Genomic DNA, 24,791 nt, shown 5'->3' with positions numbered 1-24,791 from the left:
GTGGCCCGAGTGCCCGCCTCTGGGGGCGGCCTTCGCGGGTGCCGCCGCCGGTCCGCGCGCCTGGCGCGGCGGCCGCTCGCCCCCCCTCACGGCCCCTGGGCGGCCGCGGCGGAGAGAGGCGGGGCTGCGGCGCCGGTGCGCGGGGAGGCGGGGTCAGGCGGGGCGGGCTGCGGGCGGCCTCGGTTGGGCCCCTCGGCGGCCCAGGCGAGGGCAGGCGGCGGCCGGTGGACGGGGAGGGGTAGCGGCGCCGGCGGGGGCGGGCAGGCGAGGGGCAGAAACGGGCTGGGAAACCGGAGGCGCCGCCGTCCGCCTCGGGAGCGCGCGCGCGCAGAGCCGCTCGCAGCTCCGCCGCGCTGTGCGGAGCGGCGTGGCCGGGTCGGGACAGGCCGGGGCCCGCGCAGCCCGGCCGGCGCCGTCTCCTCGGCGCTGTCAGGGGCGCCCCGGGCACCTCCGCGTGCCTCCGCAGCCGCGGGGGGGGGTTGGCACCGAGAAACGGTCTGTCTGCACACGCCAAACAAGAGCGGGGCAAAATTAGAGGGCTTGACTGTATCCTTACGTTGAATTTAAACACGGGGAACACAGCGTTTAAATAGTCAAAGTGTGTAGTGGTATTTCCATTTTTTAAACCGTTCCCATCAAGCCAGCTGCAGTGCTCAGCGTGACAACCGTGATGTGCTTGCCCGCTTGCCTAGTCAGAAGGTAAAGGTACTGTTGCATTGTAGCAGTTAAGGATTGCTTCACTTTTCCACTTGTAGGGTTTTATTTTTTCTTCACTGTTCATCTTGGTTGCATTTGGTACTTCGGAAGATCTTTCACTCAATATCTTTTTTTTTTTTTTTTTTTTTTTCCTTGAAGGCATGTCAGAAGATTACACATGGAAAACGCAAAGCCAAGAAAACGTCTTTTTTTTTTTTTCTTTTAAGTATTACAGAATAAGGAAATACAGCCCGCATGAAGTTGCCTGTGCCATGTAAATGCTTTGAAGTTTTGTAATGGCAGAAGATACGTCTTCAGAAATTAAAAGACCCCGAATAACTTTGTCACTCAGTAAAAATAATAAAAAAAAAGGAACAACAAAAAAAGCGGAAGGTAAAGGAACACCATCTATACCTCCGACATCCTCCTCTATTATTTCCTTTTTTAACAATGTTCCCCCTGCCAAAATTACCTGTCCCATGTGTGGGCAAATGGTGCCAAGATATGGAATAAATGAGCACATGGATGAAACATGTCAGAGAAACCATGGTGAGATTGGCATCATTGATTCAGCGTTCAACTCTTTTAGGAATGATACTCCCCCAGCTGGAAATGTGAACAATAATTCCAGCCCATATTTTTCAAAAAACCTCTTAAATCTAGAAACAAGTCCTCCCAAAAGCAGTTTACTGAAAACAGAAGGGAGTGCAGCACAACAGATTAGTCCTTATTTTAGCAATAACAGTTCAGTCTGTAGTGTTAACAATGAACCACAGGCTCAAACGATTAAAATGATCTCTTTGGGAAGCCTGTCATCTAAACTGTCCAGAAGACGTATCCAGGGAAGAAAACAGATTGTGTATAAAGAGGTCGAGTCTTCACCTCCAGCTGTTCACAATATGTGCAAAAGTGCTGCAGCACAGGATGATGATGAAGAGATTTATCTTGGGCATGGTTCTCAGAAAGAAAATCAGCTTGCTTGGAGGGAGCACCAGGAACAAAGCTTTTCAAAGAAGGAACCTGAATTTCAAGAAGAAACAAAAAAATGTGATGGAGACGACCTTGTGGATATTGTTCCGGTATCATTACCAGCTGATAACATTAATGCCAAAAGGTTACCATTTGGTACAAGGAGCACCAAAACAGAAAGTAGGTCTGAAGGTGTGATACTTAGTCCTGATAAATTTGAAACACATCTAGCCATCTGTACTTCAACAGACCTGACCAATAGTTTGGAAGTCAAGACTCAGGCTCACACTCAGTTTGTTCCTTCTTCCAAGAGAGAAGTGAACTGTGGTACACAAAATTGCTTGAGCAAGGGTGATGTACAGGTACTTCCTGTGGAAGTTCATGAAGACTTTAAAGATGAGATTAATCATACTTTGTCAGAAACTGTGGAAAAAGTAGAATTTCAAAATTCCATTGGGGACATTTTAGACAAAATAAATGAGGTTAGCTCTGTGCCCAGCTCTCCTGGTCACCCATATTACCTCCAGAATTTTTTAGTGGTGCTGCGAGCAGTATTGGAGAATGAAGATGATGTCAGACTGTTTGATGAGCAAGATATGAACATTATAACCAAGTTCTGCAAATTATCAGGTATCTTTTTTTTTTTTTAATATACTGTCACGTTACCTCTTATAGACAGAACTTTTACATAGTTTTATGTGAAGAGTGCTCTACCAATGGGCAATTTAACTTGATAAATTCCTTAAGGGAAAAAGCTCCTTTTTCTCAGGAGATGTATGCCTCAGTGGCTTCTTGTAGGTAGACTTTTCTAATGTTCCTTTAATGGAAGGTAATGATAAATAGTGGAAACTTGTAAGAAATAAGGAGAGAATGATTATGTATATTTCTGTTTTTTTGGAATACTTTTACTGTTTTAATGCTATTTTTCAGAATCTTAAGTTAACTTGCTGCTGCTTTTAAATGCATTTCCAAGGAAGGAAACTCGTAGCACAGAAGAAGAGTAGCAGTTAATACCAGGCTTTTGGTGATTATTACGTATGGGAATTCTACAGAATGGGATTATGAAGAGGCCTGTGCTGGATACATAGACCTTGAAAAAAATACTTCTGAAGTAGCGTTTGTGAGCTTTGATTCAGCACATTTAGAGATTACTTTTGTGCTTGGTGTGAATCCATGGTTATCCCTATGATTATTATCCAGAGTTTAGAATGCTAGTTACTAATTAACAGTCATTTTCTTGTAGGTTGCTTAGTACTTTTAACTCTCATTAATTTCAGTAGGAGCTACAATGTTGGAGATTTAAGCCCTCTGTATTTAGAGAAGATCCAAAGCAGACATGTTGTCTGAATCCTATACTCATATAAGTTTTACAGTAAAAGCATGGCAGAAACGATGCAAGTTAAAACTAACCCTCCAAATTTTTATGTACGTTTATAACTTGTCTTAAACTGTAATTAAGAGTGGTTTTACCAGCACTTGAGCTGCAAACTTGGAGCATCAAAATGGAAATAAGCTTATAACAACTTCCACAAGAAAATTTGTATCTCAGAGTACTGCAGGCATAACCATTTATATTGTTTTAAGCTACTATGGCAATATACAACTGCCTGACAAAGTATTTTTAGATGTATTCTGATATGAGCTCAGTTCATGCATCCGAGCTGAACATAGAAAAGAGACAGTTACATACATACCTGCTGGTAAAAATAAAAAAAAAAAATCAGAAGCAGGCTGAACTTACTAATGTATTGTGTTCATTGAGTTTGGCTTAACTAGCAGGCTGTAAAGTTTATCACGCTAAAGAATAGTATTTCCCTGTGTGAAACTGTTGTATATTTTGGTCTTTTTCCTCTCTGTAGATGATATTCATTTTTTCTGCACTAGTATACAACAGACTGTTTCCCCATTGCAAAGTGGAAGAAAACTGTTCTAGCTGTTCAGAGCGCTTAGTTCCTTAATGTTTGTTTCTATAAAGTTCCAAATGATATTCTGGATTGACACCACAGGACATTAGAAAAGAGATTATCAAGGTCACGACTTGTGATTAGCAATTACGTGAAATTTTTTCAAGGCCAATAGGAGACTTTCAGTAAGTGTTCTTCTAATAACTTGTATAGATGTGGAGAATAACAGAATGAGGTTAGATTAGTGTATATGACATCACAAGGTTTTTAATACAGGATACTGAGTGACAAAAGTGGAGAAGCGTTGGCTTGAGCTTTTTAGGAAGAAATATAGCCATGATAAGTAATTCACAATCTCAGTTCCTTAAAAAAAATTGAGTCAGTGCAGATCTGTTTCTCTAGAAACTTAAACTGTGGTGGAACAGTCTCAGAAATGTCTTTTTTGACTTAAGATGTTCTTCCAAAGTTTAGCAGCTGGAAAGGACCATATGAACACTCTTCATTTGCCCTAGTGGAAAAGTGAGCTGAGCTGACGCAAACCACCTTAAGAGATGGTTGCTAAAAAAGGTGAAGAAACTCCAGAGGAGGAAGTAGGGCTCTAAACTTACACAGGTGTTTCTGCAGTGGTTACCTGGTCATGGTTAAGCTCTTACAGATTATATTGTAATAGTTACAATTATGCAGTAACACCAAACATTTAAAAAAATTAAAGAATAATACTAACATAAGTTATGAGAATATTGTAAGTAAGATGAGATCATAACATAGGACTGTATTTGTCAGGGAGCAGCAAGAGCAGACTACCCTGCATGAGAAGATGAGCCAGGAGCCAAAGGGGACAGCAGGGCAGGCAGGTACCACATCCTTTCCTCGCCTGCAAGGGGCATAAGCCCACATTGCCGAAGGAAGAGCCGAGTGGATCCAGTGTCGGCCATGCTCCAACGGTGGCAGGTCTTCAGGCAAGCCTGTAGTGATGAGGCAGGTGCAAGGTGAAGCCAGGTCAGCAAGGTGTCTGGCTGGGCACTGGTGTGCTGCAGCAGAGCTTAGGCCAGAGTGCAGGCTACCAGCCTGAGCTTAAGTACAGCTCCGAGCGAACAGGGGAAGGCCCTGACAAAGCCTCACACAGCTCTTCCCAGCTGCACTGTATCAGAGCTGGCCTTGAACATAAGCAGCCAAACCTGTGGGGGCTGGGATGGGGTTGCAGAGTCTGTTGGTGCACTCAAGGCCATAAGAATATTAATATAGTTAATTTTCTCCACCTAAATGTGTATACAGTGACATCTTGGAGCCCGATAATGCCTTGTTTAAGTAAGTTGCGATAGTTAAAATGGCTATATATAAAGAAAGAATGGAACATAAGCAACAAAACTCTTGTTATTGGCTCTCTGAGGCAAGCAGTAGATGCCTATCATTTACATCCAAAGAAGATTTACATCCAAAGAATAACCTTACAGTTAGGTCATTAGTGGATGCAGGCTTTGGCTACTTTGGCAAATACTAAAAGAGACGTTCAGGATACAGCTTCCTTATTTCCCCACTCCCTTCTCTGGATGAGTACAAGATTGATCAGTAATAGTAACTTGTTCTGCTGAATAAAAGAAGTGCTTGTTTCTCTTTTAGTGGTGTGATTTCAGTATTCCCCCTCACAGGAGTTGAATACAGAAAGAATTATTTCAAAGTGGTGCTGATAAATCCACATCTGCACTGGCTGCGAGAGTCACAAATAAAACAATGTCTCTTTGCAGGGTAGGAAAAACGCAATGATTCAGCTATGAGAAGTGATCAGATAGCATTAAGTCAATAGATGATGAATTCTGGACAAGCGACAGATGGATGTCTTTACCTTCAAGAAATCTTAGACAGAATACTTTAAAAGATCAGGGAGATGGGTTATCTGTTCCACATTAGAAGTTTCAACCAAAGCAGGTGTTGTCTTTCAGTTATCATAACACAAAAAAGCCACACGTGCTTAGTACCGTAGAGTTGCTTGAACATAGGTATTCTCCAGTACTTAATTATTTTCTGCTAAAATGTCTACCATTCTTCAGTGAGTTATCTCTAATGCTTATTATGAAAGGAATTATATCTTTAAAAGGATTGAATTTGAATCAATCCTTCCATCCTTCCTGCCCAGTTTTCTCAAAAGTGGATGGCCTCGATTTGGATGTAGAGCACTGCCAATTTTTTAAGTACTGGAAACAGTAAATAAAAGTAGGGAAAAGCAGAGGTGTATCCATAACAAGTAATCTGCAGTGCAATGTCAGGCTTTGTGCTCAAGACGAGATCTGTCTGAACTTAGGTGTAATATTAAAAAAATATTTTTTGTATTCTCCATGTTTAATTTCACTGTATGTTGCAGTTGGAAGAATTTAAAGCAAGCACATAGTTCTAGTGACACTACTTAATACACTTCGTGAAGTCCTCCTTCCAACTTTGATACAATGGAAAAATCGTATCCGAGAAACATTGATTTATAGTCACCAGTGGAACTGAGGTACAGAAAACTGAACAAGAAAAAATAATGTAATTTTTTTCTGTTGCATTTTAATGAGTCATAGAGGGTGAACTTTTGTAAGATCTTCTGCATATTTTTGCTGATAATATTTCAACTTAGAGCAAATTTTTTATTTCAGTGATACACCTGAAACTTTCTTAAGAACTACAAAAGAAAAAAAATCCCCCAAATCTTCAAAGGTAATGTACTGCAGAATAGGATGCGTAAGAAGCAATTAATTGCTTGCACAATACCTCTTTATCCTTCTATTTGTCATTCAAATGCTTGAGAGAGAAAGCAGTTCTCACTTGCCGGTATTGGATTGCAGCCCTAGTTTGGTCAGCTTCCACGGTCTGGAGAAAGGATGTTCATGTGTTACTCGACCTTTTTCCAGAGTTGTAAAAACTGGAGGCAGACTTCAAAGAAGTTACAACCCCACAGAGAAAACAGAAACTTACGCGTCTGAATGTAGTTCTCTCAGTGAACTGATCCTGGAAACATCTTGGAAATCCAACAAAAAAAAAGGCTGAAAAAGTCTTTTTAAGGACAGGAGAATAGTTAAATAAGCATGTAAAAGTTAACTGCATTTCTTAAATATATCTAGGTCTGGTATATCTAGGTCTGGTAGTGTTCCAGTGTCTGTTTTTATTAATGATCAGTTTCAGTTAAGCAGCAGCAGATAGGGATACAAAAAATTAGAAGTTAATGAGGGATGAATTGGGTATTCAAAAGGGAGCTGAATATAGTAACAATAGCTGGACTGTTTTCGGCTAAGATATAATAAGCTATTTTGTTGAATTTCATCATTGTTAGCATTTTTAAAGAATTTTTAAAAGGTACTTTAAGAGAGCACTTCCCTGGTAAAAATCAAATTGGTAGGAGGGTTTTTTCCCTTGTTTTCAGTAGATATATTAGTAAAATTAAGCTTATCTTTGGAAAAATAAGAATCTGAAGACTACTACACAGTGAGGTATTCTGTGATTATGAAATCATTCTGTCAGACTACAGCTTCCTTTGTTCCCCAACATCAAATAGTTGGTTATTGAATGAGTGTTAAAGAAAGCAAAAAGACCTATTTAACATCACAATATGCAGAGTTTGAAAAAATGAAGTTGTCTTTTCCTAGAAAACAAATTCTTAAAGGGTAAGCATGTCCAAAATGTATTTTGGCAATGTTCATGACTTAAAAAATACATTGTAATAATTTTCTACCTACAAAACTTGAAGATTCTAATCAGCAATAATTGCTTGGAAAGGTAAGTTCTGATACTTTACCAAGTCTGCTCGTAGAACATGGGCAGATTTAAAATGTGTTTTAGAGGATATCTGCATCAAAGTAATTTTTGTAGGCAAGGTAGTGATTATGCATAGTACTATGTTTTAGAATTTAATTTTCTTTTTTCCTTCCCCGCTTTAAATAAAATTTGCAGTTCGTGGGCAGAAGTTATATGTGAGACTTTTTCAACGCAAGCTGAACTGGTTAAAGGTGAACAAAATAGAGTATGGAGAGATAAGTATGGATTTGTCACCAATAATTGAAGAACTGGCTGAAGCCGGATTTCTGCAAACAGGTATGGCCAGCATTAGTAAACGTTAAAAATATTGCAAATAAAATCTGCAGTTGTGTCATGTTAGAGTTGAATGCACTACATGCTTGTCTGTGCCTTGAGAAGATAATTAGAGGAGTAGAATAAAGGTTTCAGGTAGATGAGTTGTGTTGTGTTACCTTAATAATAAAAGCAGTTGGTGCAAATTAGGTAATAGGGAGAGCTAAATAAATGTCAGGGCTATAGGTGCAACAATAGGTCTTACTTGCCTTCACCAGCCTCATCTCAGACGCTGACCTGCGCAGCCTCTCTGCATCGGTCCAGGAGCTCTAATTAATATCCTTCAGTACTGCCCTGAGCTGTCTTGCAGGCACCCTGTCCCTGGCCTTCTCCACCCCTGGCTGGCTGGACCTCCAACCAATACTGCAGGTGTTTGTTTCCAGTCTTGTCTGTGGCCGTGTACTGTGGATGGATCTCAGGCGTAAACTGGAGTCTTATGTCTGGCTCGTCTCTTAGATCGACCCTGGACCTGATATATCATCATGCCTTTTCTGGGGCTGCCAGTGGAATCTGTTATAAAGACTTCTGCTCTGTCTGTTCTGTTCATTTACGGTGGGACTGCACCAGGGTTGGTGAGGACACTGCCAGTGCTGTGGTCACTCTTGACTCCTGGCTCATCCCCCTTCTCAAGCAGCTTTGCTCTTGCTGCACTTTTTTTTTGCATTGGGCAGAGTTTTAATCATGAGGAAGACAAGTTTTTCTAAACAGCATTTTTTTGTAACTCAGCAGAATTTCTTTATATTTGCTTTTGTTTTGAAGTTGCAAAGGGATTTTTTTCTGATTATTCCATTCTTTCAAACCGGACCTGTCAAGAGAATGAATTTCAAGCTGAACCAGCTAGCATCAATAATACATGTTTGAAGAATCTAAATCATTAGATTAGTACTAGGTTATATGAATGTACTATACTTTGAGCTGTTGCTTGAGTGTGTATGTATAGCACATAATGAATATGTGTGGATCATTTTACTTTCAGAATCTGAACTGGAAGACCTGTGTGAAGGGTTGGATTTGCTGTCAGCCCCTGAGCTAAAAACATTGGCAAAGACTTTTCACTTGCCAAACCCAAATGGTCAGAAACAGCAACTTGTGGATGATTTTCTGAGGTTGGCAAAACAACGTTCAGTCTTCAGCAGGAGTCAGGCTGGGATTGGGACAGTGATTTTGAAAAGGTAACTCTGTTTGTAGTTAAATTTTGCAGGTGAATGTAAGTTATGCTTCAGAGGACTCAATCTAGATGCCTTTTGAAGAGAGGAATGCATTTAGTAAATTTATGAATAAAAAAGGGCAGCATTAAATTCTGATTCACAGTGGGTCAAACAGAAGGGTAAATATTAGACTTTTTTTAAACTATATCGTGCTTTTCAGCTGTGGGCATGATTATCTATCTCCAAAGTTACTCAGTTACACAGAGGAACATTTCTGAATTATTTAAAGCAAAATCTGTGCAGAAAAATGTCTAGCAAGACATAAGGAAAGTCATTGCTTATTAAAACAACTATCTGATGTTCGTTTGCTGGGTGAGCTCTTCTAGTAGAATTAGAGGGGAGCAATAATCTCTTTTTTTGTGATTGACTTTGTACTTTAGCATAGAGCCTCCTTTTCAGCAATGTTTTTAAAGGGAAAAGATTGCTTTCTTGACAAAGTGGTGTTTCTTTCCTGTGAATTTTTTCACCGTGGCTATCACAGCTGTGTATACGGGATGCCCTTGACTTCCAGGTCTTCTGGGGTCCAGATTCAGGTTTAAGGTGTCATTCTGCCCTAATAGGAGTGATTACGGCATTATCGTTCTTGGTGTTTAGGGCTGGATCTGTAGCTAGAACATCCACAAAAAGTCTAGGAATATGAACTAAAGTAATAGCCAGGGTACTGGTGCTAGGGTACAAGTTGGTTCTGGAGTTTATAAGCTTTCTTACCCAGTTACCTCTCTTAGTAACTAATACCAAAAAGTAACTGAATAGTAACGCTTATAAACAAAGAGTGCTTGTCTAGCGGTTAGCATGTCTAGTAGGCTGGAGAACTAGGGTCTGAACTCAGTAACTGTGGAACAAAATGCAGGTTGGGTAGAAAGCTGACAGATAGCAGTATGTATTGCATTTGCCTCAATAACATAATTTGTCTTTCCTGTGGTATTCTTTTCCAAATGAGAGCGACATACAACTTTGTCAAGTTTTGCATAGCTACATTTATTGGACAAATATCCTCCCGGCCCCCCCCGAAATCTATCATGTGATTTTCCACAGAATTCCTTGTATTGAAAGAGGCCTAGTATTGGAAGAAGAACTTTAAAAATATCCCTCCATGAAGAATCATTACTACATGAATCAGTAAGGTCTTCTTTCCTTATGCCAAAAGAGAGGCCTAATGCTAGCTTAGTGCAGGGCTTGCAGAGCTTCACAACTGGGAGGTTTGCATAGTATGGCTAGCTTCTTTAAAGTAGTTTTATTTGGTCTTTGTCGTTCTCAAAATACAACAGGAGCTCTAGTGGTTCCCATTCTGTTAAAAACAGTATTTCACACTGGTGTCATTGTCTCCAGTAGCGTTGCACTTCATTTGGTCTGCAGGAAAACAGGTGAAGTAATCATAGCCACAGCCATGATTATCTTGTGTTAGAGGATGCTGGGACTTTGTGATAAGTAAGGATGTTTTAATTTAAGGACTTCGGTTGTTTCCTCATTCCAATCCACGTATAGAAAACTTCAGTATGAAAATACTTTGTATCACTTGAGATTTCATTTTTTCTCTTTGATACTAGATATTTGAACTATATGACGATGCGTGATGCATAATTTGTGTAAATATCTCTAACAGAAACAAAATTGTTTTCAGAATATTGGCTTAAAGTATACAAAGGAAGGCTGGAAAAAAATTTGTTCAGGAAATGGAAAGGAACCTGGGAAAATTAGTTACATTCCAGAAAACGTCCTTGGCACTGGGTTACTCCCTACTCCAAGAAAAGAGGCTGATAGTTACTTGCTCAGCCACATCAACTTTGGGAATGTAATGCTCTTTGCTGTAGTTGACAGCAGAAATACCAGGTACCTCTTGAGATCAGAGAAAATCCTGGTTTAAATCTGTGCTATCCTGTGGACAAATAACAGAAATCTTGTCTTGTATGAAAAGGCTGGATGAAGATATGCTAATGGAGATACCCTAAAACAAGGGATCTCAAATTGTGGTCTGTAAACATTGCCCCACATCTTGTTGTGTGTTGGAACTGCCTGGCATAGCAACAGGAGGGGCTGCACCCAAAGGGCAGTTAGTTCCAATTCTATCTGCTTGAAGTTTGCCCCTTAAACTTTTTATTAGTTAATGCATTTCTTTGGCTTTTCACTAGAGGTTACATGCACTATATAGTTTCTCAAGCTGCTTCTTTCAAGGAAAATCAAGTTTACACACTAATTGGCTTGAAAACAAAATTATTCTCGTACTTCATTCAGTATATTTGAATTTTTATATGTGATGGTAAAAACCATTTGTTACGATCATTTTATTTGTCCTTCCAGGGTGAAGGAGCTGGCTGGAAAATCTGTCAGGGTCTGTAAAGGCCCTCGGGCTGTCTTTTCTCGAATTCTGCTGCTATTTTCACTGTCTGAGTCAATAGAGGATGAAGAAGCTGGTAGTGCTGGTCAAGGCCAGCTCTCCACAGTCCTTATGGTAAACATGGGGCGTATGGTATTCCCCAGTTACACTGTAAATAGGAAAACACGGGTCTTCCAGGACAGAGAAGATCTTATCAGGTAGGGGGAGCTTTGGCAGTTTGGAAATCTGTTTATTTCTAGAAAAGCTTTACTACTGTACTTGTGTGGGCAAATAAAAATTTATCATGTAGAACTCCAGAGGTAAATAGGTAGAAGTCCACTTTTGCAATGATTTTAAATGCATTTTTGTAGCCAGGTAGGACTTGTAATTCACAGTGGCTTGCATTTTGAACCAAAATAGCATATTTATTTGCTTCATTATCGTCTGCTGATGAAAGTTGTTTTTCATTTGCTGTGATGATTATTAGAATGGACTCTGAACAAAACAAGAAATGCGTTCTGCAGTTTATAAGTAATTTTAAACATAATGTACCCTGCTAGTGTAAACTCCGCTCATCCTACAAGATTAAGAATAAAGTTGACTGCATGGTTCAATGTCTTTGGAGACTGGAAGGGAGTTTTTAAGAGGGGTTGTATGGAGGAATTGAACTCTTTTAAGTATAAATGCTTTTTGAGCCTAATACAGTTGTTATGTTTTTTCCCTTAGGTATGCAACTGCTGCTTATCTGTCAAATGATATAGCCACTGCAATGGTAAATGGCAACTGGGAAGAAGCTAATCATCTATATATGTGTGCTAAAGAAACCTGGAATGAACTGAAAAATCACCCCTCTTTGAGGTAGTAAACTGGAAACTAGCCTAGTGTTCGTATGAAACTATTAAGTGTATTATCTTACTTTTGGTACTTTTCCTTTTGAGAAAGGCTTATAGACTAGTGATATTATGTAAGCCTGATAAATTTAGAAGCTTTAATGTTCTTGAAAGCTTTGAACTTCCTGGTTGGTTGTTTAGCTTTTAAATGATTATACGAAAAGGCCTTTTTTATAAAACCTTGGGAATGAATTGGTAGACATGGATAAAGCACTAAAACATTTCTGTTCTATATGCTAGCGCAGGAGAACAAGAGCCTTATTTTTCCCTTGTCATAGTTTGTTTTCATGGCTTTTAGACAAATAGCAATAAGCAGAATTTAAAATTCACTCTGAACAAAAGAATGTTGCAAATGTTATGGGCAAACATACTGGGTTATTCATCTCTTCAGGTTTCCAAGTGGGTATCATTCAGGAAACTTTACTAAAGATCTGAGAACTGAAATAACGTGTCGTTTTTGAAGTGTCCTTCATCAGCTTTTCTTTCAATTATTTTGGTTTCTGGCTTAATGATACACCAGAAGTTAAAGCCTTATGTTTGGCATTATATTCATTTTCATGGCAACTGATTTAAAATAGCATTCATAGAGGATCATTTGGAGCTCTATTCCATTTCACACTGAAGACAGTGGAAAAACCTATTTTGATTTCAATTCAAAAGATTTTGTCTGGAAACATAGAGGTGCCTACCCAAAAGATGTTAGTCATCTTTTATAGCAGGAAATGCCTGTTATAGCCTTTTTCTTTTGTTCAGCTGTGTTTCTAAAGTTAACCTTCTGACTTACGAGAACAAGTTGACAGTAACAAAACATGATGTAATAAATTACTGTTTTGTGTCTGATGTAAAACTTATTAACTAATAATTCCACTGCTGTTGAAACCAAAATATGTTGTGCAAGTGCAGCTTGCACCTGCTACCTCAGCTAAACTATTTTCTTACCTTTGGGTTCTTGACTTGGCAGCTGGGATAGTCAGTTCAATTTTGATATATAAGGCATTTAATTTCTGTGAATTAAACTTTAGGTATAAGTATTATTAGTAAGAGAATTTTAAGAATTGAAATTGCCATCATTAAATTGATCTGAGCTGCTCTTATCTTTCAGCTATCACAGAGTTTTACCCGAGTATCTGCGACATTTCACAGTTGGCTGGGTGTATACAAGAATCCTTTCTCAAGGTGTTGAAATTTTGCAGAGACTTCACATGTATGAGGTAAAGTGGTGAAGTGAATAGGAATACGTGTTTAATGTAGCATTGTACATCAATTTATATTTCTGATGTGGCTGGGAAATGGTGATGATGTTTGCCAGGACTTGTTACAGTTCTCTTAACAGGTTACTTTTAAGGAAAAAGAGCCTTTTTTTCTTGCTGCTTTAGAAAGTTTTAAATTGTTTTGATTTCTGCTTATGCTTTGGGGATTTACCATATGTAACATACCATAAGACTGTTGCTGAGACATTGTTCTTTTGTTATTTAAAGATATCTGTGTTTCACTAGATTTGGTTATTGCTTTTAAATAAGAGAATTCTGGAAGGAAAGTCTTCTATGAAATCCCTGTCTCTTCACCTTAGGAGCTAACATCTCCAAAGGCCTCTGACTTATATGTTGAAGCAAACCAGATTATACTGAAAAAGGCTTTGCCTCTGCAAAAAGGCAACAAGTAATATTCAGGTCTTTTTCATACACAATAAGGAATACAGAAAGGACAAAAATATTGTATTTTTGGCAGCTAACCTTTAAGTTTGCATAAAAGTATCTCTATTCTAGTGTTTTAATTTAAGATATACCTATGCACCTGAATACATTGGGTGCTGGAGTAAAAATGGAGTTTGAATTGTGCAGAGACAAAGTTTTATAGTATCCAGTAATTAGAAGGGAAAGTGACAAGCTAATTATATAATGAAACTTCAACTTGGTTTTCTAACTCAATAAAATAATCTGTTGCTACAGGAAGCGGTGCAGGAGCTGCAGACTCTTCTGTCTCAAGAGGTGTATTGTACTGACAGCAGAGGGCGATGGTGGGATCGCCTAGCTCTGAATTTACATCAGCACTTGAAAAACACTAAGAAGGTATCTTCACAACTGCATGCTGTAAAGCTGGAAACACTGCAGTCATTGTCTGAAAACATTTTTAAAAAGCATTTCATATGAGAAGAGCAGCGGGGTAGGCTCTCCTAAAAATGCAGATATTGGTAGGAATCCCAAGGTCAGGCAACCGGTTTCTCCTAAGAAACTGAATATTGAGTGTACTCTCATCCTTGGTTGGCCTGCTTTCTTCTGTTGTGTAGAACACCACCGTTTGACTTGAAGGATTGTATGGAGTTATCAGGCAGCAGCTTTCTTGCTGTTCTGCCTTATAAATTTGCCCAGTGTGTGAGAAGCAGAGAACTTTCTTGCAGTAAACACTTCCACTTCTGAACCTGAGTGATGATGAGGCCATATCTGGAATGAAAAAACCAAACATGATTGGAAGGAATTTTTTAATGTTTTCAAACAAAAAATTAAGAGAATTAAGTCCTTGGCTAACTGTTGCCAGTGGGGAGAAGGTTGTCTTCTATATCTGGACCAGTTTTGATGTGGGGTTTCTACTGTAAGGGGTCAAGCAGTGGACAACCCCATTTCTAATCTGTTACTTGTACACAGCTCTGGCAGGGTTATCAGTCTTCAACAGCAAATTTAAACTATTTCCATGGTCCTACAGGAGAGACCATAACTGACCACCCTTAGACTGGTAAAGAATAACATTAATGGTTTTAGATAGCATGTAGTACAGGCTGTGTTCATCCTGCTCTCTTGAATTCTCTTAGGAAGGCAGAGGAGGGGAGAAGAGGTTTTGAGGTAATCTTCGCTTTTGCTGAAACTTTGCCCTCTTCCCTTCCAGTAGGACACACATACCAGTAGGGTGTGTTTGTACAGGCAAGACACAGTCTTTGTGCTGTGGGTAAACTTGCCGGTCTCGAGTCTGAATGATGCAGTTCAGGCTTTTAGAAACACTGTGTGCACGGTGAGCGGTCTTTGAGTTTCCTAAGTGATTAGCTGGCGTGTAGTGGAATGAGAGAAAAATAACCATATAGGAATGGCAAGGATTGTGTGCAAGGATTATTGTAAATCTCTGTAGAACTTCCTGGCACTTCTGGAAAGATTTCTGCAGCAGAATGTAAGGAACCAGAGAAAACTGCAAGCTGCAGTACAGGTTGTGCCTTTGAATTCCTTGTGAGCCAGCACCAGCTTTTCACAGACTTTCTTTTCAAGAACCACAAGGTGTAGAAGCCGCTAACTCATTTCAGGGCTCAGTTGCAGTTCCATGAATTTTCTGTGCAAGAAACAGCAGGTGGTAGTTGTATCAGCTGCTGGTCTGAGGATTAAGTATAGGAAATTACGTCCATTTTTCCTGTCTGTTACATACAAAGGAGAAATATTGTCAGTGATTGAAAATGAAACTCTGTAGGACTGTTTAGGTCACAGTGAAGTATGGGCAGACTGAAAATCAACATTTAACTAAAAGACAAAGATGACCAATCTAATTAAACACACCTAAGATACCTAACTAATTTGGCAATGAAGAAGAGAGATAAAAATAGTTTTAAGTCCAGGAACAGTAGCAGCTGTAGAGTTATATAAAATAAGCAGAGAATGACTTATTTTTTCCCTTGGTGTTGCTACCTTGCCTCACTAAGGCTATTGAAAATTGGGATTAAAATGCTGGTATTTTGTGTTGCATTTTAACTCTGTAAGTCTGTTAAAAGGAAATAATATCATAGGCTGTTAAGCGTCTGCAGTTGTCTCTTCTGCATCTTATACCCCCATGTCAAGCTTTTTCCAGATTTGGAATTAGAAGGTGTACAAAGGAAGAGTTCGTCTCAGTTCCTTATTTATAAATTAGGACAGAGTTCCTTTCTCAAGTCACAGAAAGAGAGGATGTCAGAACCATGATTTGAATTAATTTTTGGAGTCCATATTTAACCCTGGATGTTCTTCAGTGCAGTAGTGCATTGGACTAATATTTGTTCTGTGTGTACTTTCTTGCACAACTGATCTGGTCCTTCTGTTTCCATACTACATGCTGTTAAGAAACTGGCTTAAAAATATTAAACTGATTTACCTTAGAACCAACTCCTTTTTTCTGGTCGCTTATGTAGAATTTACACTTCCTTAATCTTGTAGTGATCAGTACAAATGGAGAGTAATTTCTTTTTACTGTACTAGTGCAAATTTGAATCCACAAACCTACTAGTGCAAAATATTACTTACTAGTTAGAACTTCAGTACATAAGTAAGAAAGGTGGCCTTGTCTTACATGCTGTTTTTCACATTGACATTTTTGTGCTCCTTAATCAATTGCTCTTTAGGGCTTAGTAAGAGCAGACAGATGTGCATAGGTCTTTCTAAATTATTGCTTGTTACCTTGCTCTTTGCTAGGCCATTGACTGCATTAGAAATGGGCTGGCAGACCCATTTGTACGTACTGGGCATCGTCTCTCTCTCTACCAGCGGGCCCTACGAATCAGAGACTCACCGAGCTGCAAGCAGTTCAGATGGCTGTTTCATGACCTGCCGGTCGTAACTGTGGAGGATGTGACACACGTAAGTGAAGTTGCTGGTGGTTTCTGAGAAGTAACAACTCGTGAGGTCTTTTTGCTTCTGACAAGAAAAAATAATCTGGGAGACTCTTGTTACGTGCTACGCACCAGCCTCTGGCTTATTTGTGCTGCAGGAGAATGAGTACAGATGGGTTTCTTAAACAAAAGCCTCTTGTAAACAAATGTTTCTACTTGTTTAATAAATGGTCAGCTTCTTAGCTGAAGTTAGTCAGCTTTACAGTGATTTAATTTGCATTGCTTTACTGAATACATGTTACGAATCTGATCAGCTATAAACTCCACTAATTCACCAGCAATACTGTCAGAACCTTTCTGTCTGAAGAGTCTGATCAAATCAGTGCATTGCCTCTGGTGTCTTCAGGCCAAGCGTTCTGCATGTAAGAGGAAGTAATAGTAACCTTAACATGTTGTCAGCATTAGATTAATGGCTCAAAAATGCAAGTTTTTTTTAGTAACCTTTGGGAGTTATGCACTCTAAATATGCGCTCTGCAAATACGCAATGTGATGCACTTGCATCATATTAGAATGGTTTTTTTTAACTCATTCTTTTCCCTGCCTTTGCAAAGATAATTGTATCTGGGCAAAGTCAGAGCAGAGCCTCACTTTCTCTCTCGGCCTCGTCAGCGCATATCTCCCTACAGCCCTTCTTTTTCTCATTCCAGAGTCAGTCTCCTCAGTCATCTGTATTCTTTCTTCCTGGTCCTATAGAAAGACTACATTCCCATCTGCCCAGCATTTTTGCCAGACATTTTTTTTCTGAAAAATTTGCCAGTTTGTAAAAGTTAAACAGAATGATTTCAAGGGACTGGCAGGTTAAATTTTATTTGGTTGATTTTTGGAAACAAGTCTGGTTCTCATTTTAAGAAAACTGAAAAGGAGGTATGTGTGTTTTAGGAGAGATTCAAATACCTAGGCTAAAGCTTTTTATATGTGATGCTGGAAAGTAACTAGTTCTTTTAATACGTTCAGGTTACAATCAAAGGAAAGATGTGTCCTCAGATGGGAATGGGAAAATCTGTGTTTCTAATGGAGGATATTGGTGATGAAGAAGGAGGCGAAGACTTCAGTGTATCCACAGTCATGTGCTCAGTTGAGGAACTGGCGTTAACTCATTACAGGCAGAATGGCTTTGATCAGGGTAACAGTAACTTTTTTTTTTTCCAGTAAAATAACCGTGGGAGTAAAGAACCAATTTCCTAAGCAGTTTAGTTAATAGACCAGTTTTAGCTTATTTCATTAGACCATTTTTTAGTCTGATTCTGTTTCCTTCCCAAACAGCTCTAATATGAAATTTCTTTACCAAAATGCTCTAATATGTATTTTCCACCTGACCTGCTTCCTCGCCTTTCATTATTTGCTGCCTTCGTATACCTAAGGTGGTTTTGAAATGTGTTAGGAGAAAACCCAATGTTTCTTTTTTCTCCATAGAAAATCACTTACTTTGCCTTTCTTATCAGTGAACAGCTGTTTTATTTGTTAGGGGTAAAATGCTAGGAATGTCATTTAAGGGAGTGTCATTAAGGAAAAGTAAACTTCCACTGATTTTTGGTACTAGGTGAACATGGGAACAGTATATACCACAGCAAGGCACTTAGCAACCTCTTCTGAAAAGGATTGATTTTCAGCTCTATTAGTAGTTGTTCGTACATTTTTACAACTTAAGAGCTGTGAAAAGCCGTGGACAAATAAGAATATATAGGTCTGTTTTACAGGAAAAAAGAAAAATACAAAAAGGTAGGCAGGTTATTTTTTAAGATAAAATTTATATTTTTGCATAAAATATATATTTTAATATATAATATTATATTATTGGTACGTTCCCAAATACTGTTGCAGGAAAAATGGCCATATCAGAAAAGGGTAAATGGGAAGGTGACGATATTTAGAATTTGGGAGAACTGTGCTGAAGTCCCCACTCGATTCCTCACTCCCACCCACTCACCATCCATCCTCTTGGCTCAGTGCCTCAGTACAAATTTGGAGCACGCAATGGCCATGTGTGATGTAGTGGTAGGCCTAATGAAAAGAATGCCCAGTCAGACAGACAGACAGACAGACACACACGCTAACGCGTGCTCTCTCTCTGGAATATGTATGATATATCATACATGTATAATACATGCACACTATACTATATACTCTCTATATAATAACATACAGTGTATATTCTATTATCTATATGTATTATATGTAACTTTACATATAATAGACTAATAACAGACCGTACATCCCAGAACGGTTGAGGCTGGCAGGGAGTCTCTTCCCTACCATAGAATGTCACGCTCAGCAAGAAAACTGGGAGTGGGGGAGTTTGTCCAAAGTGGCTGTTGCTCAGAGACTGGCTGAGCATTGGTCTGCTGGTGAGTGATTGCTTTTGCATCACCTTTCTCCCCGCCCCGAGTTGTCTTTATCTCAGCCCCTGAGGGTTGTGGGTTTATTTGTTTCTCTTTCTTCCTCACTTTTGCCCTTCCAGTTGTCTCCCCCAGCCCGCTGGGGCAGGAGGGGTCGGCAAGCGGCTGGGCTTAGCTGCCATCCAGGGGCAACCCAGCGCAGGTTTTAATATGTAAAAATACGTGCGTGTGTGTATGCACATATACATACGTACACTTTTATGTATATAAACATATATACATATATGTACATATACATACATGTATACCTATGTGTGCATACGTGTATATATACATATATGTATATACGTATTATACATGTATATGCATATATACATATATGTGTGTGTGTGTCTCTGTGTGTGTGTGTGTATGTATACCTATTATAGGTCTAAATTTAACACCCCACCCCCCCCCAGCCCTCATGGGCTGATACAAAGGCAATTTAATAAGGCACAGGGATGGAAAAAAACCCAAGATGATGCAAAAGCAATCACTCACCACCAGCAGACCAATGCTCAACCCGTATCACTCAGAAATGTAACATAGTAATAACAAAATGTGTTTATATATATAAAAATGGTTTATATTACATGTATACGTACATGTATACATACACCCATAATATGTATACATACATGTGTATGTATATGTGTATATATGTATATGTATGTGTATATGTAAATGTAATATAAACCATTTTTATATATACAAACATTTTGTTACTAATGTAGTACATTTTTAGTATACTGGCTGGGCATTGGTCTGATATGTATACATATATATGCATACATGTATACATATATGTATATGTATTGCTCCATATATATGTATATATGTATGTGTATATGTATAATATGAAACATTTATATATATATAAAAACCGTGTTGTTATTAATGTGTTACTTTTTAGTGCAAAACATTAAAACATTTTGTGTATTAAAAGTTGCTGAAGTTAGAACAATAAACCTTATTCATGACAGGGCATAGTAATTTAACCCTACGCTGTAAATGAGGCCACTAGCCTGGCAGTAGAAAGCAGTAGCAAATTGTAGAAGTAATAAACTGCATTTACAACTCGATGCTGTAATGTTAGTATATACTGACTTGAGCTGCGTATAGACCTGACCATAGCACGTTTCTGGTTTGGATCTTGATGATTTAGTACCTTCTTCGTATGAGATTGCCGTAGAAATTAATGTTTCCATTTTTATTAAATTTTGCCCTTTAGGTATTCATGGGGAAGGCTCAACATTTATTACGCTGTATGGTATTCTAATGTGGGATATCATTTTCATGGATGACATACCCGACGTTTTCCGAAATTCCTATCAGGTAGTTTTGAAAGGCTTTCGTCAGTTACTTTCTTTACCCATTGCTGTAGAGTCTGTAACCATGTTAAAAATCTTATTCGGGATTAGATTAACATTTTATTCTGAGGGACTTGCCAGACAGATCTTGGTGTTTGCTTGGTTTTATTATTTGTTATATTGGGCTTGTTACTAAAGGGCCCTCAGTAACTAATTGCTATGTAAGTCTGGATTGACTGTCAGATAGGGTGGGATTTATCTGGCTAAATGTGTATGATGTCCTGTAGCTGAACTCACTGGTCCAAGTTTCCTTTACAGTCAGTGGAAGAATACTGCTATACCATTGCATTGTTCATCTCATTTGAAGGTGATGTGTTCCATTAAAAAAAAAAAAAAGGGTTTATTTCTTTTCAACAGCCTTTAAAGGGAAGTCACATTTTTAAACTCAGGTTTGTTAACACCCTCACCTGCTCCAGCCCAGCAGGTTTATGCTGAGGGGGAGATACATTCCCTCAAGGCCATCCTTACATAGTCCCTTAAGCAAAGAATGTAAAAACCTAGCAAATCAAACAGTACAATTATTTTATTAGGCCAATAGGACTAAACACAAAACTATGAATACATGAGTTGTTCTCTGTCCTTCTAATCTGAAGTTTAACCTTTTTTTTTATTTTATGTTGACTTGAATTATGAGTCTGTATACAGTCGTGTCTTGAAATAATTTCTTAAGCCACGAGCACTTTATTATAAGTATGTTCTTGGTCATGTCCTGGGAGAGCTACTCAATGATGAAAAGAGGGAACGAACTTAGTACAGAGGAATGGCTGTTCTTTGAAATGTCTTTTACTCCTTGATTCTTACATTCATCTGACCAAGTAAATGCAGGGTTGGATACTGTTTGCGGAAAGAACTGAGATGGTTGTCCTTGCTTTGGAATGTTGAGGTGGGACATGAAGGCACTTGCAGGCTCATAGGCAGGACAGGGAGGGGACTGCTGTAGTTCCAAAGGCTGCACAAATACTGGTAAATGGAATGCATACAAATAACTCCTCTTCTTGTGGAGTACCTGCTGTTCTTGTAAGATGACGTAATTGTATGAATGTCATGTGTTAAAAGCACGTATGCTTTGTCAGGGCAAACTACCATTCGCCATAGAGCTTGCCTTTGAAAAAAGAAAAAAAACAACAAAAATAACCCTTGTATATTTATATGTTTACAACAAACTCAGTATTTACAGCTCATTTGCAAATTTATTTTTTTTTAAACTGGATTTTACGTATTAATGGAGAGCAAAGCTATCATGAGCCTCAGGTGTGAACAAGGATGAGCTGAAAGCTCGCACCTGGTTCCCTCAGTCATTCCTAGGCTGTATTTATGTGGGATTTGCTGTGGCAGCAATTTGTGTAAGGCTGAAATTTGCCATTTTCTAAGCGCTCTGCATTTGATTTTGAAAAGCTAGACTGGCACTCAGCTACTACTTGCTAGCCTTTTTCAGCCGTGTTCAAAATGGAATCATTGCTGCAGTGACTTTATACAATCGTGTGTTCAGCGCCTTGCGTGAGGCTCGCTGCTTTCAGGCAGCTTGAGGGATGGTACGCCCCAGCGTCATCACCACTTTGTTCTTCCCACCTCAGACTGCTCCCTGCAGCTGAGCAGTCTTGATACGGAGTCCAGGTCCTGACTGGAGTGGTACTGCCCGGAGCGCTAGGGGAGCAGGTAGCTTTTTGTCGTCTGTTAAAGGAAACCTCTGTCTAGTGGTCAAGAACCAACAGAGCACAGGCTAAGAGGTGGCCAGCATTTGTTGCACTGGCATCGGGCGTTAAAATACACGTAAATCTTTTCCCATTTAATGAAGGTTTATGCGGCGGACACGTTCAAGTTAAATCGACTCAGTGTTTGAGTGAATTTGTAGTTGAGATAAGAAAAATATGACGTAGGGCATCATTGTCATTCTTGGAATTGCTGCTTTGCTGGCAGCTCCTCAGAGCTGTATTTACCTTTTTATACAGACGTTCCCCCTGGATCTCTACACTGACCACTTCTATGAGAACAGGAGGGCTGTCATTGAGGCCAGACTCCAGCAGCTTCACACAGCTTCCTCAGAGACACTGGCAAAGTTGATCGCTGACATCTGGACCACTCAGGAGGGAAAAGCAGCAGCCCTGGTTAGCTGGGGGCGGTTTACTTCCCTCCAGCAAGTTCAGGTAAGTAACTGTTGTCCAGACCGGGCACGCGGCTTGGTCAGGCTTGCTGTTAAATCACACATGGCCCTAGTGCGCTCACGGCTTGTACTGAGGCACGGCGCCAAGACTGATGGTGAGTGGTGGGAGGGAGGAATTGAGTGGGGACTTCAGCCCAGTTCTCCCTGATCCCAAGTACTGTGACTCTTCTTTTCTGATACGGTCACTTTTCCTGCACCAGTAGTTGGGAACACAGCAGGGAAATTGCTGTAGATAGCATCTGCTTAAGTTTCTTGTTACACATGACGAAACAAAAATGTGAGCTGGGCCGTAGAATATTCTTGTGAGAGCTGGGAAATGGCTGTACAGGAAATTAAATAAAAAAAAAAAAAAGCCAACTACCAAAACTTCTCTTCCAGAGCCTTGTCTCTTGCCTTGGAGGAATGTTTCTGAGCGGTGTTTTTAAGCGACTTTCCAAAGATCTACGCCATTGCAGAGGGGGGCTTCCTGACCTGGTTGTGTGGCGTACTCACACTAATCACTTTAAGGTACATTGGCAGATGATGGAAATACTCAGTGCTCAGCTGAGCTTACCCTTAGGTATAAAACCTTCTGGTTGGTTGTCAGCCCATACAAACTGTATTTTCCTGTTGTGGTGGAGTTAAACCTGCTGCTCATCTGCCTAGCAGTGATGGCAAGTAGCGGGGGATTGTTTGGCTGCTCTTTCATCACATTTTGCTGTAGCTGTAACGGACATAATGAGAAACAGCAAGAGGTGGCCAGGTATTGTTGTAGAGTAGGGCTTCAATTAAAATTACTGTAAAGCAACTGTTATCAATCAGACGCACATTCTGACTGTTGTTAGCAAGGGGTGCTAATGTCACCACTTACACAAAAACTTGAATATGAGACTACAACAACTCTGCTACAAAAATTGAGTAAACAGTCATGGTTTGTGTCTTGCATGGTAGTGGAATAGGTATAGAGGACTGTTGGCCATCTCTCAGCTGCTGGAGCAACTTGTTACCCATTCAGGAACCACAGCTGCCTAGCAGAAATCAGTTCTCCAGCCCATCTGAATAAGTTGCTGTCAGTATCAGCTGGAACGGGTGAGGTTGCAGATGATCGATTTTTTGAGTATGTGGTATCTTCATTCACCAGTGCCTCTGTCTGTGCTTTGGTGCATATTTACTCTATAAAATTTTTCTCTTAAACTTTGGAACATGGGTTAATAATTTAGCACCCACTGGGCCTTCCGTTGTGCTAAATCTGTATTATTTTTGTTGCAAATAACAGCCATAAAAGAATACTTACATTAGTCTGTGGGCGCTAACGATCCTTCAGTTCCTCCACAGGCACACTACTGATCGTCATCCACATTTCTTTGTAGCTGGTGGAAGTGAAAGGTCCCAATGATCGCCTGTCCCACAAGCAGATGGTCTGGCTGAGTGAACTGAAGAAGCTGGGTGCTGCAGTAGAAGTTTGTCACGTGCAAGCCGTTGGAGGCAAGAGTAAACGCCTCAGTTGACAACAGAGGTCTTGATCCTGTGGGTAATTTGGGTGTTTTTAAAGGAACTGGCATGACACACCACTGGCTGCTGCTTATTAAAAGTAGTTTCTTCTAAAGTTCTGGTTTCTTGGATCATTACTGTAGTTTTTTAGCACAAAACACTCTAAAAATAGTTTGCGAAGACTGTCGGTATGATTTACTGTATGTCACTTTGTGCTCAGAAGAACAAACAAAGCCTTTTTCTTCTATACACCAGTCATATAACTTATTCTATGAAAGGCAATCTCGGGGGTTTGCCCAGTAAAGAGAAACAGCTGCAGTCACACTGGTCTCCACTGAGAACATCCTCTACGAGAAAAAACGGGGGGGCCTCAAGTCCTGGTCATTTCCACGTTGCCTGTGTAGCCCGAGTTCATTATCTTGTGCAAGGTGCAAGCTCAGCCCCTTTCCAGGATTGTCGGGACCAGCGTGGTTCTCTACCTGTCCCCACCTTGTACCATGTATTATTTTGGTTTTTCACTTTAATATAAAAAAATACAGCTGGTCAATGATGGCATAGAGCAAGGCATAAAACTTTTTTTTTTTTTTTAAATGCTGTTTTAATGTACTGGTGTGTATGAAAGGGTAATTTATTTAACAGCTCGTTCTGTTGTGACTATCATCTGTGTTATCTGTATAAAGGGGAGCTAGTTCTGGGAGTAGACAGGAGTCGTTCAGT

The 24,791-nt window shown here is 39.7% G+C and overlaps 1 protein-coding gene across 6 annotated transcripts; it reads left to right on the top strand.

The window, feature by feature from the left end:
* The first annotated feature begins 1 nt into the window (after position 1).
* Positions 2-24,572, top strand: FAN1 (FANCD2 and FANCI associated nuclease 1). Of its 6 annotated transcripts, none has more exons than XM_087744948.1 (14): positions 2-135; positions 856-2,295; positions 7,494-7,634; positions 8,647-8,842; positions 11,177-11,410; positions 11,919-12,050; positions 13,185-13,293; positions 14,032-14,151; positions 16,501-16,665; positions 17,653-17,821; positions 20,305-20,408; positions 22,393-22,587; positions 22,983-23,111; positions 23,954-24,551. In XM_087744948.1, the coding sequence occupies exons 2-14, from the start codon at positions 993-995 to the stop codon at positions 24,089-24,091; spliced, it is 3,135 nt and encodes a 1,044-aa protein (XP_087601074.1). In that variant the 5' UTR covers positions 2-135; positions 856-992; the 3' UTR covers positions 24,092-24,551. The 6 variants fall into 6 exon arrangements, with proteins under 6 accessions (XP_087601074.1, XP_087601079.1, XP_087601078.1 ...); XM_087744953.1 differs by having other exon boundaries at positions 23,919-24,055; XM_087744952.1 differs by lacking the exon at positions 23,954-24,551 and adding an exon at positions 23,535-23,905.
* The last annotated feature ends 219 nt before the right edge of the window (positions 24,573-24,791 follow it).

Source organism: Nipponia nippon, unplaced genomic scaffold (assembly GCF_047370975.1).
Source record: "Nipponia nippon isolate SJK-2023a ecotype South Korea unplaced genomic scaffold, ASM4737097v1 scaffold_9, whole genome shotgun sequence".
Taxonomy (NCBI): domain Eukaryota; kingdom Metazoa; phylum Chordata; class Aves; order Pelecaniformes; family Threskiornithidae; genus Nipponia; species Nipponia nippon.
The sequence above is the reverse complement of the archived record's forward strand: the minus strand, read 5'-3'. Positions and strand labels throughout refer to the sequence as shown.

Coding starts and splice junctions, on each gene's coding strand:
- FAN1 (XM_087744948.1), top strand. CDS start 993: ATGGCAGAAGATACGTCTTCAGAAATTAAAAGACCCCGAATAACTTTG. Junction 13,294..14,031: donor AGAGACTTCACATGTATGAG/GTAAAGTGGTGA, acceptor CTGTTGCTACAG/GAAGCGGTGCAGGAGCTGCA. Junction 16,666..17,652: donor CTGTGGAGGATGTGACACAC/GTAAGTGAAGTT, acceptor TAATACGTTCAG/GTTACAATCAAAGGAAAGAT.